Source organism: Trifolium pratense, linkage group LG1, assembly GCF_020283565.1.
Source record: "Trifolium pratense cultivar HEN17-A07 linkage group LG1, ARS_RC_1.1, whole genome shotgun sequence".
Taxonomy (NCBI): domain Eukaryota; kingdom Viridiplantae; phylum Streptophyta; class Magnoliopsida; order Fabales; family Fabaceae; genus Trifolium; species Trifolium pratense.
The window spans coordinates 34,323,584-34,336,938 of NC_060059.1; the positions used below are offsets into that span (position 1 = coordinate 34,323,584).

Consider the following 13,355-nt stretch of genomic DNA (forward strand, 5'->3'; position numbering starts at 1 on the left):
AATTAGTGTTTGATTTAGACAATCGAATTCTTTGACTATACTTTGGTCTTCCAATTTGCTTTCACGTTCATGGTGTTGCAAAACTAACAAAGTAAAGAGGTGAAATACTTGCCTGGGCACAACACCAAATTAAAGATGTTAGACACATGTACATAATTTAAAAAAATGAAATGTAAAATGATTAACTAATATTAGATGATGTGACTAAATTATTAAATATTTGTTTTTATTCCTTTTGTGTGTATGCCTAAATGTATTTTATTTGGGGTTGTGTCCAACTAAAAATTGCTCACGCATGAAATGGTAAACAACGATAACATATTTCTTATCATATATACATCAAACAGATAATATGATAATTGTATATATTGTCGTTATCCTATCATATTTTATTCAGTTCCTTATTATATTTTGCGCGTCAAACGAGCTATTAAAGGTAAGCTATGAAGCCACAACAATTTTAATCCGGTCTTTAAAGATTCCAAGTCGATGTAATTTGCAACTCGCATGGAAGGACTCTCACATCAATGTTTAACATTGCATATAATCAAGAGTAGTAACGGCTAAAGTTAGCAAATGGATGAGACTTATTGATGTATAATAAATTTAGGGACTATTCTGCAAATTCAAAAATTACAAGGACTAATTTGAAGTCTGAAGTAAGGCGTTGCAATCTAAAAAAAATGGGCTTCTAAAAAAAATGGAAATAATGTGAGAAAGTGGAAATGAGTCGTTAAGTGAAAATTCACATAAATAGTGTCACATTATTAACTCAGTTGTCACATAAGCAAGCATCTTATTTTCATACTATTCATAGCATCTTATTTTCATACTAAGAAAAATTTCAACCTCAAATACATAGACAAAAATATCATGTGCTTCTCTCAATCTAAAAACTCATATTCACATAAAAAAAAAAACTTATCATCTACTTTAATATAACTTCGTCATTAGCAATAACTGTTAAGAAAGTGATTAATTCATCTTGAAGTTTGTTTTGTTTGATCCTAGGTAGTTAGTTGGTTAGTCTAACTACCAAAAGTTGTTAGGAATTAGTTAGGCCAAAGGTAGTTACTTGTAGCTTAAGTAACAAGCATAAATACACCTTAGTGTATCAATTGTAATTCAACTTTTTGGCCCCTATTGTGGATGAATAAAACTTTTCCTTTTGCTTATTCTTTCATATTCAGTTGTTAATCAATTTCATCAAGAAACTTGTTCATCTTGTACATAGCAGTTTCTGCAAAACTGCTAGTTTGCCCAAGGTCAAGCCTGCGTGCCTGCTGAGCCTTGCCTGCAATCCTGCGCGCGCGCCTGTCTGCTTACCAGCTGCTGAGCCTGCCAAGTCTGCAGCTGTGCTTGTGAACCAAGCCAATTGCTTCTTGCTGCGCCAACAATTGGCATCAAGAGTCTGGTTCTATCACAGGACAAGAGTGAATTGTGAAGGAATCAAGTGGAGAAACACAAAGTGAAGCTGTGTAGATTGATTTCTTGAAAATTCAAGATGAACACCCAAGGTTTTGGTACAAACATTCTGATTCTTGATGGAAAGAATTGGGATAGATGGAGTGCAGTGATGAAGTCCTTATTTGGAGCACAAGAGTGTCTTGAGGTAGTGGTGAATGGATACGATGAGTTGGGAGCAAATCCAACCAATGATCAGAGAAATACCTACAAAGAAAACAAGAAAAAAGACTGCAAGGCTTTGTTCTATATCCAGCAGAATTGTGATGCACAACATTTTGAAAAGATTTCAAAATCAACTAAGTCCAAAGAAGCTTGGGATATACTCGAGGGTTACCATGATGGTGGAACCAAGGTCAAGAAGGTGAAATTACAGGCCTTTAGGAGGCAATATGAGTCTATGGTGATGGAAGAGGATCAAAAAGTAAGTGATTTCTTCTCAAAACTTCTTGCACTTGTTCATCAAATGCAAAATTGTGGAGAGACTGTCACTGATGAAATGGTAGTAGAGAAAGTGCTTAGATCCTTAACTCCAAACTTTGATAATGTGGTAATAGCTATAGAGTATGTGAAAGATACAGCTACTATGAAAATTGAAGAATTACAAAGTGCTTTGGAAGCACATGAGATTAAAGTTCTCAGTAGAGGTTCAGAAAAGAAAGAACAACAAGCCTTGCAAGCTCAAACCAACAAGAAAGAAGATAATGGCAAGAACTACAAAAAGAAAGGCAAAGATAAACCAAAGTGGCTTAAAGATCAGAGTTCAAAAACTGATGACAAAGCTGAATCCTCTAAAGGAGGAGGTTTTGCCAAAGGTAAGAACAAGAAGAAGAACTTTGATAAAAGCAAGGTGAAATGCTACAATTGTGAGAAGCTTGGCCATTTTGCAGATGAGTGTTGGTACAAGAAAGATCAACAAGAGGCTAATGTTGCAGAAGAAAGTGATGTCAAGTCTGTCTTGATGATGGCTACTATAGGGGATGAATGTGAGAAGAATGAAGAATGGTTTCTTGATTCAGGATGTTCAAATCATATGACACCACATAGAGAATGGTTAACCAATTTTGATGCAAGCAAAAGGTCTAGTATAAAACTAGCAGATGGGAGAAAACTTGCTGCTGAAGGTATTGGTAACATAGTGATCAAAAGTAAGAAGGGAGGTAAAGTGATCATCTCTGAAGTGTTATATGTCCCTGGTATGAACTGCAATTTGCTCAGTTTAGGTCAATTGGTGCAAAAAGGGTTCTCTGTAAGTATGGAGGATAATGCACTGAAGCTGTTTGACAAAATGAAGAACTTGATCTTGATGTGCAGCTTGTCAAACAACAGAACCTACAAGTGTAGAATCTCAAGTGTAGATATGATGTGCATGTCTACCACAGTGATTGATGAGGTTGAAGCACTTTGGCACAAAAGGTATGGACACTTGAACTATAGAAGCCTCAGTGATTTAAATTCTAAGGAATTGGTGTATGGCCTGCCTAAGTTTAAAACTAAGAAGTCCATATGTGAGATATGTGTGAAGAGTAAACACAGTAGAAAACCTTTTGTAGCTGAAATGCCTAAGAGAGCTAGTGGTGTATTGCAAGTTATTCATAGTGACATCTGTGGTCCATTTGAAGCTGCATCATTAGGGGGAAGCAAGTATTTCATCACATTTGTTGATGAATACAGCAGAATGATCTGGTTATACACTTTGAAGCTAAAGAGTGAAGCTTTAGAAGTATTCAAGAAGTTTAAAGTCTTAATTGAAAAAGAAAGTGAGAAAGCAATTAAGATTCTGAGAACAAATGGTGGTGGAGAGTACACCTTAAGAGAGTTTGAGAACTTCTGTACTAATCAAGGCATTACACATGAAGTTACTGCTCCATACACACCACAGCACAATGGACTAGCTGAAAGAAGAAACAGAACATTGTTAGATATGGCAAGAAGCATGATTAAGCAGAAGAATTTGCCACACATGTTCTGGGGTGAAGCAGTACTTACTGCAGCCTACATTCTGAACAAATGTCCAACTAAGAAACTGAAAGTTGTGCCAGAGGAAGCTTGGTGTGGGAGGAAGCCAAGTGTGAAACACCTCAAGGTTTTTGGCTCATTATGCTATAAACATGTACCAGATGCTAGAAGAACCAAACTTGAGGATAAAAGTGAAATAATGATACTCATAGGATATCATCCAACTGGTGCCTACAAGCTATACAATCCAGTTACACAGAAGGTTCACATTAGCAGAGATGTAATTGTGAATGAAGAAGAGAAATGGAAATGGGAGAAGGAACCAGTGTACAATAGTGAATTGCAGTCAACTTTCATCTATCCAAGTTCAAGTGATGAATCTGATGGAGGTGATGAAGGTGAACCTGCTGCTGAAACTATTCAGAATCAAGGTACTGATAGTGATGGTAATATGAATTTATCAAGTGATGATGATGATAGAATTCATATGATTGCAAGGACTCAAAGAACCAAACGTGTACCAGCTAGATTGAATGATTGTGAAGTTACTCAAGACAATGCAGTGAATGATGAGGGTGATCTCATTCACTTTGCATTACTAGCTGATTCTGAACCATTGAACTACATAGATGCTTTGAAAAGTAATGTGTGGAAGAGGGCAATGGAATAAGAGCTGAAGTCAATTGAGAAAAATCAGACTTGGAAGCTAGTTGACTTGCCAGACAAGAAAAAGAAAATTGATGTGAAATGGGTGTTCAAAGTGAAATTGAACCCTGATGGCACAATTTCAAAGCATAAAGCAAGGTTAGTTGCTAGAGAATTCTTACAGAAACATGGAATTGACTACAATGAAGTGTTTGCACCAGTTGCTAGAATAGAGACTGTGAGGTTGGTTGTAGCATTGGCCTGTAAGAACAAATGGAGCCTATACCATCTGGATGTGAAATCAATATTTCTGAATGGTCCTCTTGACGAGGAGGTGTATGTGTCACAACCTCCAGGTTTTGAAATAAAAGGAAAAGAACCAATGGTGTATAAGCTGTATAAGGCACTATATGGCTTGAAACAGGCTCCTAGGGCATGGAACAAAAGGATTGATGACTTTCTGATTCAGATAGGGTTTAAAAAGTGTGCTGCTGAGTTTGGTGTATATGTACATTGCCCTAAAGATGAAGATATTGTCATAATCTGCTTGTATGTTGATGACTTGCTCATAACTGGAAGTAGAATTGCAGAAATTGCAAAAGTGAAAGATAAGCTCAAAAGTGAATTTGAAATGTCTGATCTTGGTGAACTTTCATTCTTTCTAGGAATGGAATTTATGAGAAGAGGAGATGGTATAGTAATGCACCAGCAGAAGTATATTGGTGAATTGCTTGAAAAATTTGAAATGGAAAGCTGCAATCCATTATCAAATCCATCAGAAACAAATACAAAAATTGATGAGTGCTCAGATGAAGAGAAGGTTGATCCAACTGTGTTCAGACAAATAGTTGGCTCATTGAGGTATGTGTGCAACAGTAGGCCTGATATATGCTATGCTGTGAGTGTTATCAGCAGATTTATGCATGATCCAAGGAAGTCACACATGATAGCTGCTAAGAGAATCCTCAGATATCTCAAAGGTACTTTGGAAATTGGCTTGCTATTCCCTATTGGTACAAACAGTGCAGGGAGTACTTTGATAGGGTATTCTGATAGTGATTGGTGTGGAGACATAACTGATAGGAGGAGCACATCAGGGTATGTTTTCAAGTTCAATAATGCTGCAATCTCTTGGTGTACAAAGAAACAAGCTGTGACTGCTCTCTCATCTTGTGAAGCTGAGTATATAGCAGGCACCTTTGCAGCATGTCAAGCAATTTGGTTGAATTCAGTGATGATAGAAATCAAGTGTGAACCAGTGAAGCCTCTAATCCTAAGGATTGATAACAAGTCTGCTATAAGTCTTGCTAAAAATCCAATTTCACATGGCAGGAGCAAGCACATTGCTACCAGATTTCATTTCATTAGGGAACAAGTGACAAATGGAATGATTGAAGTGCAGTATTGTCCAACTGAAGTACAGCTTGCAGATGGTTTTACAAAGGCTGTGAAGCTTGACGGGTTTGAGTTTTTGAGGAGGAGCTTAGGACTGGTTGTTTGCAATTCAAGCATGAATTAAGGAGGAGTGTTAAGAAAGTGGTTAATTCATCTTGAAGTTTGTTTTGTTTGATCCTAGGTAGTTAGTTGGTTAGTCTAACTACCAAAAGTTGTTAGGAATTAGTTAGGCCAAAGGTAGTTACTTGTAGCTTAAGTAACAAGCATAAATACACCTTAGTGTATCAATTGTAATTCAACTTTTTGGCCCCTATTGTGGATGAATAAAACTTTTCCTTTTGCTTATTCTTTCATATTCAGTTGTTAATCAATTTCATCAAGAAACTTGTTCATCTTGTACATAGCAGTTTCTGCAAAACTGCTAGTTTGCCCAAGGTCAAGCCTGTGTGCCTGCTGAGCCTTGCCTGCAATCCTGCGCGCGCGCCTGTCTGCTTACCAGCTGTTGAGCCTGCCAAGCCTGCAGCTGTGCTTGTGAACCAAGCCAATTGCTTCTTGCTACGCCAACAATAACTAATCTTCATTGAAAAATTTGTGGGATACATAAGGATGATTCTCCATTTTCAACTGAATTTTCTTTATACACATAACATAAGAGCACCATTATCGGTGCCACATGTACCGTGTGCAAACTGACAACAAACGTGACTTTGCAAACAAGCCCAATATTTCAATGCCTTGCCTCGTTCTTTATTCAAAAGCGTGCTTATGTTCATATACGTTTTTTACCGGCCACGGGGACTACACATTGATGAAATCGTTCTTTCTCAAATTTGACCATTGCATAACAGTATTTTTTTTTTTTTTTAAAAATTGAAATTTAAAATTTTTATGAATCATGTATTCCTCTTATAAATAGATATCTCACTTCATTTTATTTTTTCATTCACATCTAGTCTTAACTATTTATTCTATCTCTTTTTAATTATTTTTTTGCACATTTAATTTGATAATGAACCTCAATCACCGTAATTCTTGGTCAAATTATATACAACTTCATTTTATTTTTTGATATCCCACTTCGTTTTATTTTATGATTTACTTTGTTTCAAATTCATCGAAGAATTTTAATTCATCAAAGATTTACTTTGTTTCAATTATACATTTTTATATATTGTAAAATATAAATGAGTAAAAACATGGGGATTCAATGAGACCCATTTAAAAATTTTCGGTGAGCTTATGAATATTTGAGAAATGTGATTGAGTTGTTTAAATAATTGAAAAGTGTGAAATAATATAAAGAATAAAATGAGTCCCACTTAAAGATTTGGGATAATGGTGCTCTAAGTCAAGAATTGATTATCTAACCATATATTTAAAGAGACCAAAATTCTTACTATTTAAACTATTTTATTATTGGTTATTTCCTCTAATTTTTATTACAAAAAAAATTATTTTTCAAATTTATAAAATATTTTATATATTTAATCCATATTTTCATAACGTTAAATTAATTTGAATTTAATTTATATGCACCGTCAGTGTAAAGTTACTTTACACATGCATCCAATAATATACTAACACATCATGTATGATATTTAAAAACATATGATTTGTCACATTTATTAAACGACGTAGTAACGCATCATTGAATTTATCTATAAAATTTTTTTATACCGACAGTGTACAACAATAAAAATCAATTAATTTTACGAAACAAAAAAATAAACATTTTAGTATAGGGAGAGTATTATGCACAGTTGCGTCAAATTTTGAAAGTAGACAATAGTGGTCCAAAGTTCAAACATTAATAGAGTAAAGCTTGGTTTCTGAACATGTTGTCCATATAAATGAATTATAGGCCCTGTTCTCAATCTCAGACGTTATTGGATTCCTGACACGCGCACAGATTCAATTCATTTCATAATCTATCTATATGCATAAAAAATATGTAAAGATAGCTTTATAAAATAAGTAAATCTATAATATACTAGCAAAATATAAAGCCACATTGGTTGGTATTAGTAGCAAAGACTGATATTTTGGAGCGCCCTCTTCTTAAATTCTTAATTTTTTTGTATTTTCTTTCTATAATTTTTTTTTGTGTCAGTTTAATTTGGTTCATATAGTTTGGGAGTCAGTTCTGACATTAAGTGAGTTCAGCTCTCTCCTGATCGCAGTTGCGAGATCGAATCGTGATCTTCCGTATCAAGTTTAGCTTCAATCACTTTCTATGTTAAGTTAGTTTACACAATTTTTTTTATAGATTAGTGTATCCTTAAAGACGGATTTAGAGTTTTTGTTTTTTTAAAAACTAGCATTATATTTTTATTTTTATGACCAGTATCCGGCCCACTGAACTGTTTAATTTAATCTAGGGTCAGTTCTTGTGGTTTCAACTCCCTTCACAATTGCGGGGATCAAAAATTTTCCCTACCAAATTCGACATCAATCATCACCGAATCAACTAAGAAGTTTTATACTTAGAAATTCATACCCTTTTTGAGTTTTGACCAGACACAAAAAGGACTAGTTAAAGCCTCACCTCTTTCACTTCACAACAACAATAATCCTACTCCTCCCTTTGTCTAGTTCCCATCACTCTCTCTCTTAAAAGCTGCAAACTTTCTTTTCTTTTCTCTTTTCTTTTTGTTTTTCCCTCCCTCCAAAATTCCAACTCTTTTAGCACCACCACCTCCTCTATTTGCTTCTGGATTTCTACAGCCACTTACATAGTGCCTAAGGAAGGAAGAAGAAGAAGAAGAAGCTTTAATGGCTCTTGCTGTACTGCTTCTTTTTTACCTTCTCTCCTTCTCTTTTCATGGAGGTAACTCTTTTTCTATTTATACATATTTTTTATTTATTTATTTTCTATTTCATTTCTCTGATTTCAATGCATATTTCATAGTACTCTTTGGTTTCTGGTTTTTCTTTTTCTTTTTTGAGGCATATTTCTAGTTTTTCTTATTATTATATTGAATCTTGTTTTTCATAATTTTCATTGAATATGGTATTATTTGATTTCATTATTAGTTGATTAGTTGATAAATTTGTGTTAAGGAGAAGAAATGATGAATATGATTGAATTTTAGGGTGACTGTGTAAAGGTACAACCTTGCTACAACAAGAACATGATGACAATGCTGAAACAGAAAGATAGGGAATGATAATAATAATTTATTATTTATTTCCTTGCTTAAACAGAGGGTTTTTGTAATAAAATAGTTTCTTTTTTATGTTGTCTAGAATCTTTGATCTGTCCTTCCATTTTTTTAGTGAGATTTTGGGATGTTATTGCTTCACAGCTCATTAGATATTTCTTTTGCAGATTGCACTTAACATCATTTTTTTATAAAAGAAATGTGATGGGACTAAAATACCCTTATGTGATGAGAAATAAAATCAATTGTGTATGTTACTCAAATCTAGTAATAAGTGAGTTTGTAGCATTTTATTACCTTAACCTACCAAATAGCCAAAATTTAAGTGTATTACACTTCTTTACCTAAATCAGTGTCCTAAGATAATACACTATGAATGCATATGGGATGATAGGTAAACTAACCTTGATTTTTGTCACAGTTCATGAGAAAAATTACTACCTCATACCTCCGGTCCTTAATATAAGAGAAAATTTACTTTTTAGATACATTGAGTATCTCGGTGTATCTAAAAAGTATGTTTTTTCTTATATTAAGGACTAGAGGGAGTATTAACTATTACTATACAGGCTGTTATTATGGTCTGTGCTGATTTGTTTGCCCCTAAGATTATGTCACTTGCTTGCAAGATTAGCAATTTGACATTTTGTATTATTTTAATGGAAAATGTTAACAAGTGACCTTTTAATTTATAGTACCCTTCCAAGAGGAGCACTCTTGTTTTCCCGTCTTGCTTCATAATGCCTATAGAAGCTGCGTGTGTAATGTGGCAAATTCTCTACAATCAGTTTTATGGTGCACCCGGGTGTAGACCGTTAGATATATCGAAAATCTAAACGTTCATTTCCTATTTGTTTTGGATGGTTGCAGCATTTGCATTACTTTTCATATCTTAATCTCCAGTGTTGTCAAATAGTGGCTATAGCTGCATTATAGCACTATAACATAGCATAGCAAAATTTGAACAAACCGTTATTGTTTTGCAAAACACGACTTCGTACAAAGTGTTGTCAAATAATTGCTATAGCGTGCAGCATAGCGGAATTTGAACAAACTACTACTTTTTGTGATCCCTGGTTGACAACTTTGTTATTCACCATATTTATTTCACTAGTATCATATTTTCTTGGACGATTTAATCACTGAAACTCCTTGTCGCTTCTTGTTGTCTGCAGATGCCTATATTGGTGTCAACATTGGTACAGATGTAACCAACATGCCAAGTCCAACAGAAACCGTGGCTCTTCTCAAGGCTCAAAGTATACAACATGTGAGACTCTATGACGCCGACAGATCCATGCTTCTTGCACTTGCCAAGACTGGAATCCAAGTAATTGTTTCTGTTCCAAATGACCAGATACTCGGAATCGGTCAGTCCAATACCACTGCCGCAAATTGGGTTGCTCGTAATATCATAGCTCATGTTCCTTCTACCAACATCACTGCCATAGCTGTTGGTTCCGAAGTCTTAACTTCACTCCCAAATGCAGCTCCTGTCCTTGTATCCGCGCTACAGTTCATTCATTCTGCACTTGTCGCGGCTAATCTTGATGATCAAATTAAAGTATCTACTCCACTTTCTACTTCCATCATACTTGACTCTTTCCCACCTTCTCAAGCGTTTTTCAATCGAACTTGGGATCCGGTCATGACTCCTCTACTTAAATTTTTGCAGTCGACCAGTTCATATCTTATGCTCAATGTATATCCTTATTATGATTACATGCAATCCAATGATGTAATCCCTCTAGATTATGCTCTATTCCGTCCCTTACCGCCAAATAAAGAAGCTGTCGACAGTAACACTCTCCTGCATTATACTAATGTTTTCGATGCAATTATCGATGCTGCTTATTTTGCAATGTCATATTTGAAGTTTACCAATATCCCTATTTTAGTTACCGAGTCAGGATGGCCTTCTAAAGGTGGTTCGACTGAGCCCGACGCAACTCCAGATAATGCGAACACCTACAATAGTAATCTCATCCGACATGTTTTGAACAATACGGGGACTCCTAAACAACCTAGAATCACAGTTAGTACGTATATTTATGAGCTTTATAATGAAGACTTGAGAACAGGTCCGGCATCCGAGAGCAATTGGGGGCTTTTTTATGCGAACGGAGCACCGGTTTATACCCTACACTTGACTGGGGCTGGTACTTTATTTGCAAACGATACAACGAATCAAACCTTTTGTGTCGCTAAGAGTAGCGCTGATAGTAAGATGATACAGGCGGCACTTGATTGGGCTTGTGGACCAGGGAAGGTGGATTGTTCGCCTTTGCTGCATGGTCAACCGTGTTCTGAACCAGATAATGTAGTTGCACATGCTACTTATGCTTTTAATGCTTATTATCAGAAGATGGATAAATCTCCTGGGAGCTGTGACTTCAAAGGAGTTGCCTCAGTCACCACCACAAACCCAAGTAAGAAATGTTTGCATATTCATTAATATCTACGTGCGAAGTTGACTATAAAAGTATGAAAATATTTCATTAGGAACTCATAACTAGAGACATAATGGTAAATGCATGTTTGCACTTTGAACACTCACAGAAGTAAACACAATAGCCAGATTTAATGCATGATGGAGTAACAAACAATGTTTCTTGTGATACTTACATTGTTTGAGTAAAATTTACTTTTAAATAGTGGTCTTCAAATATTCTTATTGATCAGATTGTTTCTCAAAACTATATGATACAAATATAGATGTCACGTGCCATTTTCTGTTTCTATTTGTTTTTCTTAGAAAAAATGTCACGACTCTGCTTGGCAAAGCCAAAGTGCAAGCTTAAAGGTTTTTTTTTTCCTTTTTACCAGCTTATAGAGTTTGAGCTTATAACGTATCATTTTTCTTCTCATCTTATCCACTCTCAATTAGCTTATCTTATATCTACTATAAGTTCATTTGCTATAAACTAGTTTATCCTCTATTTACTACTTTTTACCAAACGGAGCCTATATGTTGTTGGCACTCATTAGTCATACATCTACAGTCTACATGAACATATATTTAGATCAGTTTTTTCAAATCCAGTTGCTTGTGATTTCAATCTTGTTGCATATCATTTAATTTGAAACAATTCTCTCAAGCCTATGCATTTACTTATGCCGATTTTAGCTATTGTTTTACATTTGCAGCTTTTCTCTATATTGGCTATTTTATGTTGACTCATCTATTATAAATCGGCGAGTGTCTTGCATTCACAGATTTTATATTCAAGTTCCTTAGCATTTTGGTTCAACTGATATATTGTATTATTATCATTTTTACAGGTCATGGTTCCTGTATATTTCCAGGAAGGTATGATCTCAATTCTCCCTGGTCGTGTCTTTCTTTAATGAGTTTGGTCATCAAATATGTTTTACATTAGTTAGTTAGTTTGGTTCTCGAATGTGTCTTTTGTTAGTCAGTTTAGTCCATGACAGATGTTTTTGCAATTTAAATTCATTCAGGGACTATAGTGACACATCCTCACACATTTAAGGACCAAAATTATGATTTACTCTTGTTTTGTTCTTTCTAATATGTATATGATTTATTTTTCTTTACATCTTTGTGGTGAACAGTGGTGGTAAAAATGGCACAAGCATAAATGGCACAGCACTAGCCCCTACCATCAATTCAACAGATTCAGGCTCATTTTCACAATACTACAATGGTGGATATTTCACCAGCTATATGATTCTTGCACTACTTTTGAGTGCACTTGTTGTCTTGTAAAACTAGGCACATTAATTAATTACCTAATTAGCATTAGAATGTAGTTTATGAAAGCACATTCTTCAACTATCTTTTGGAAGATTGTAGCATGCCCAATTTTGTGTTCCTCTTGTGGAGGATTTCAAGGGTGGCTGAGGTTGGTCAATATTGGTAATTGTAATTGTAGCATGAGTTGGCCATTGAATTTATTTGTACAAACCAGAGGAATTATTTTACATCATTGTTGTAACTACCTTATTAGGATTATTATTTTTTATCTTGTCATAATGTAACCAGAAATCCATTGAAATTATTTATGGTCTTCATCCTTTTGGATTTCCTGTGTGTAAGTAATTGTTTTTCTTACATCTTTGTGAGCCTTTGAATAAAAGTAATAATTTTCATAATTTAACCCTTCCTAAATTGGGGGTCAGTGGCCGCTTTCGATAAATTAATGGTCTACAGTGGACCAAGACTCAAAAATCACTAGGAATCTCGCCTCTCGAAAGTAGAAGCTTATAGTCATCCTTCTTCTTATTGTTGTGACATGATGAGTCAAAAATAAAGGAAAACAAATAAGTTGAGCTTAATGATTCATTTTTCTTTCATTTCTATGCAGATGTATCAATTAGGTCACTATTTTATTCGTAAGGACAAAATTAAAAGGACCGTGTTCTTTTATTTTCGACATGTACTATGAGTCTTCGTTGGAGTTGAGTGATTTATGTCCATCGTATAAGTTGTCTTTTCTAAACTGGAAAATAGTTTACCGAAGTTTTGAGTTGTGACTCATGATGTATTGATGTTACTAGAAAAAGCTTATGTTGGCACTCATAAAGTCTATTTATTACATGTTGAAATAAGTTGGCTAGTTACAAAACATATCGTGGTTGATTATTAGACTTATAAACGACTTCATTCTTGTAGCGATAAATAGAATCTTATGTGTAGAAAATTTGGTTCGGAGGAGAAAACTCACATTATTTATCTAAGAAAATCGTGGTGATAGATACTTAATATCT

The 13,355-nt window shown here is 34.8% G+C and overlaps 1 protein-coding gene across 1 annotated transcript; it reads left to right on the forward strand.

Moving 5' to 3' along the window:
- Positions 1-7,945: 7,945 nt before the first annotated feature.
- LOC123902334 (glucan endo-1,3-beta-glucosidase 3) lies at positions 7,946-12,586 on the forward strand. The gene is made up of 4 exons (XM_045952023.1): positions 7,946-8,290; positions 9,800-11,053; positions 11,907-11,934; positions 12,201-12,586. The coding sequence occupies exons 1-4, from the start codon at positions 8,236-8,238 to the stop codon at positions 12,352-12,354; spliced, it is 1,491 nt and encodes a 496-aa protein (XP_045807979.1). The 5' UTR covers positions 7,946-8,235; the 3' UTR covers positions 12,355-12,586.
- The last annotated feature ends 769 nt before the right edge of the window (positions 12,587-13,355 follow it).

What these genes read in the sequence shown, in the direction of transcription:
- LOC123902334 (XM_045952023.1), top strand. Translation starts at nt 8,236, where the DNA reads ATGGCTCTTGCTGTACTGCTTCTTTTTTACCTTCTCTCCTTCTCTTTT. An exon ending in AGTCACCACCACAAACCCAA is followed by an intron (nt 11,054 to 11,906) that starts GTAAGAAATGTT and finishes TCATTTTTACAG; the next exon opens with GTCATGGTTCCTGTATATTT. An exon ending in TCCTGTATATTTCCAGGAAG is followed by an intron (nt 11,935 to 12,200) that starts GTATGATCTCAA and finishes TGTGGTGAACAG; the next exon opens with TGGTGGTAAAAATGGCACAA.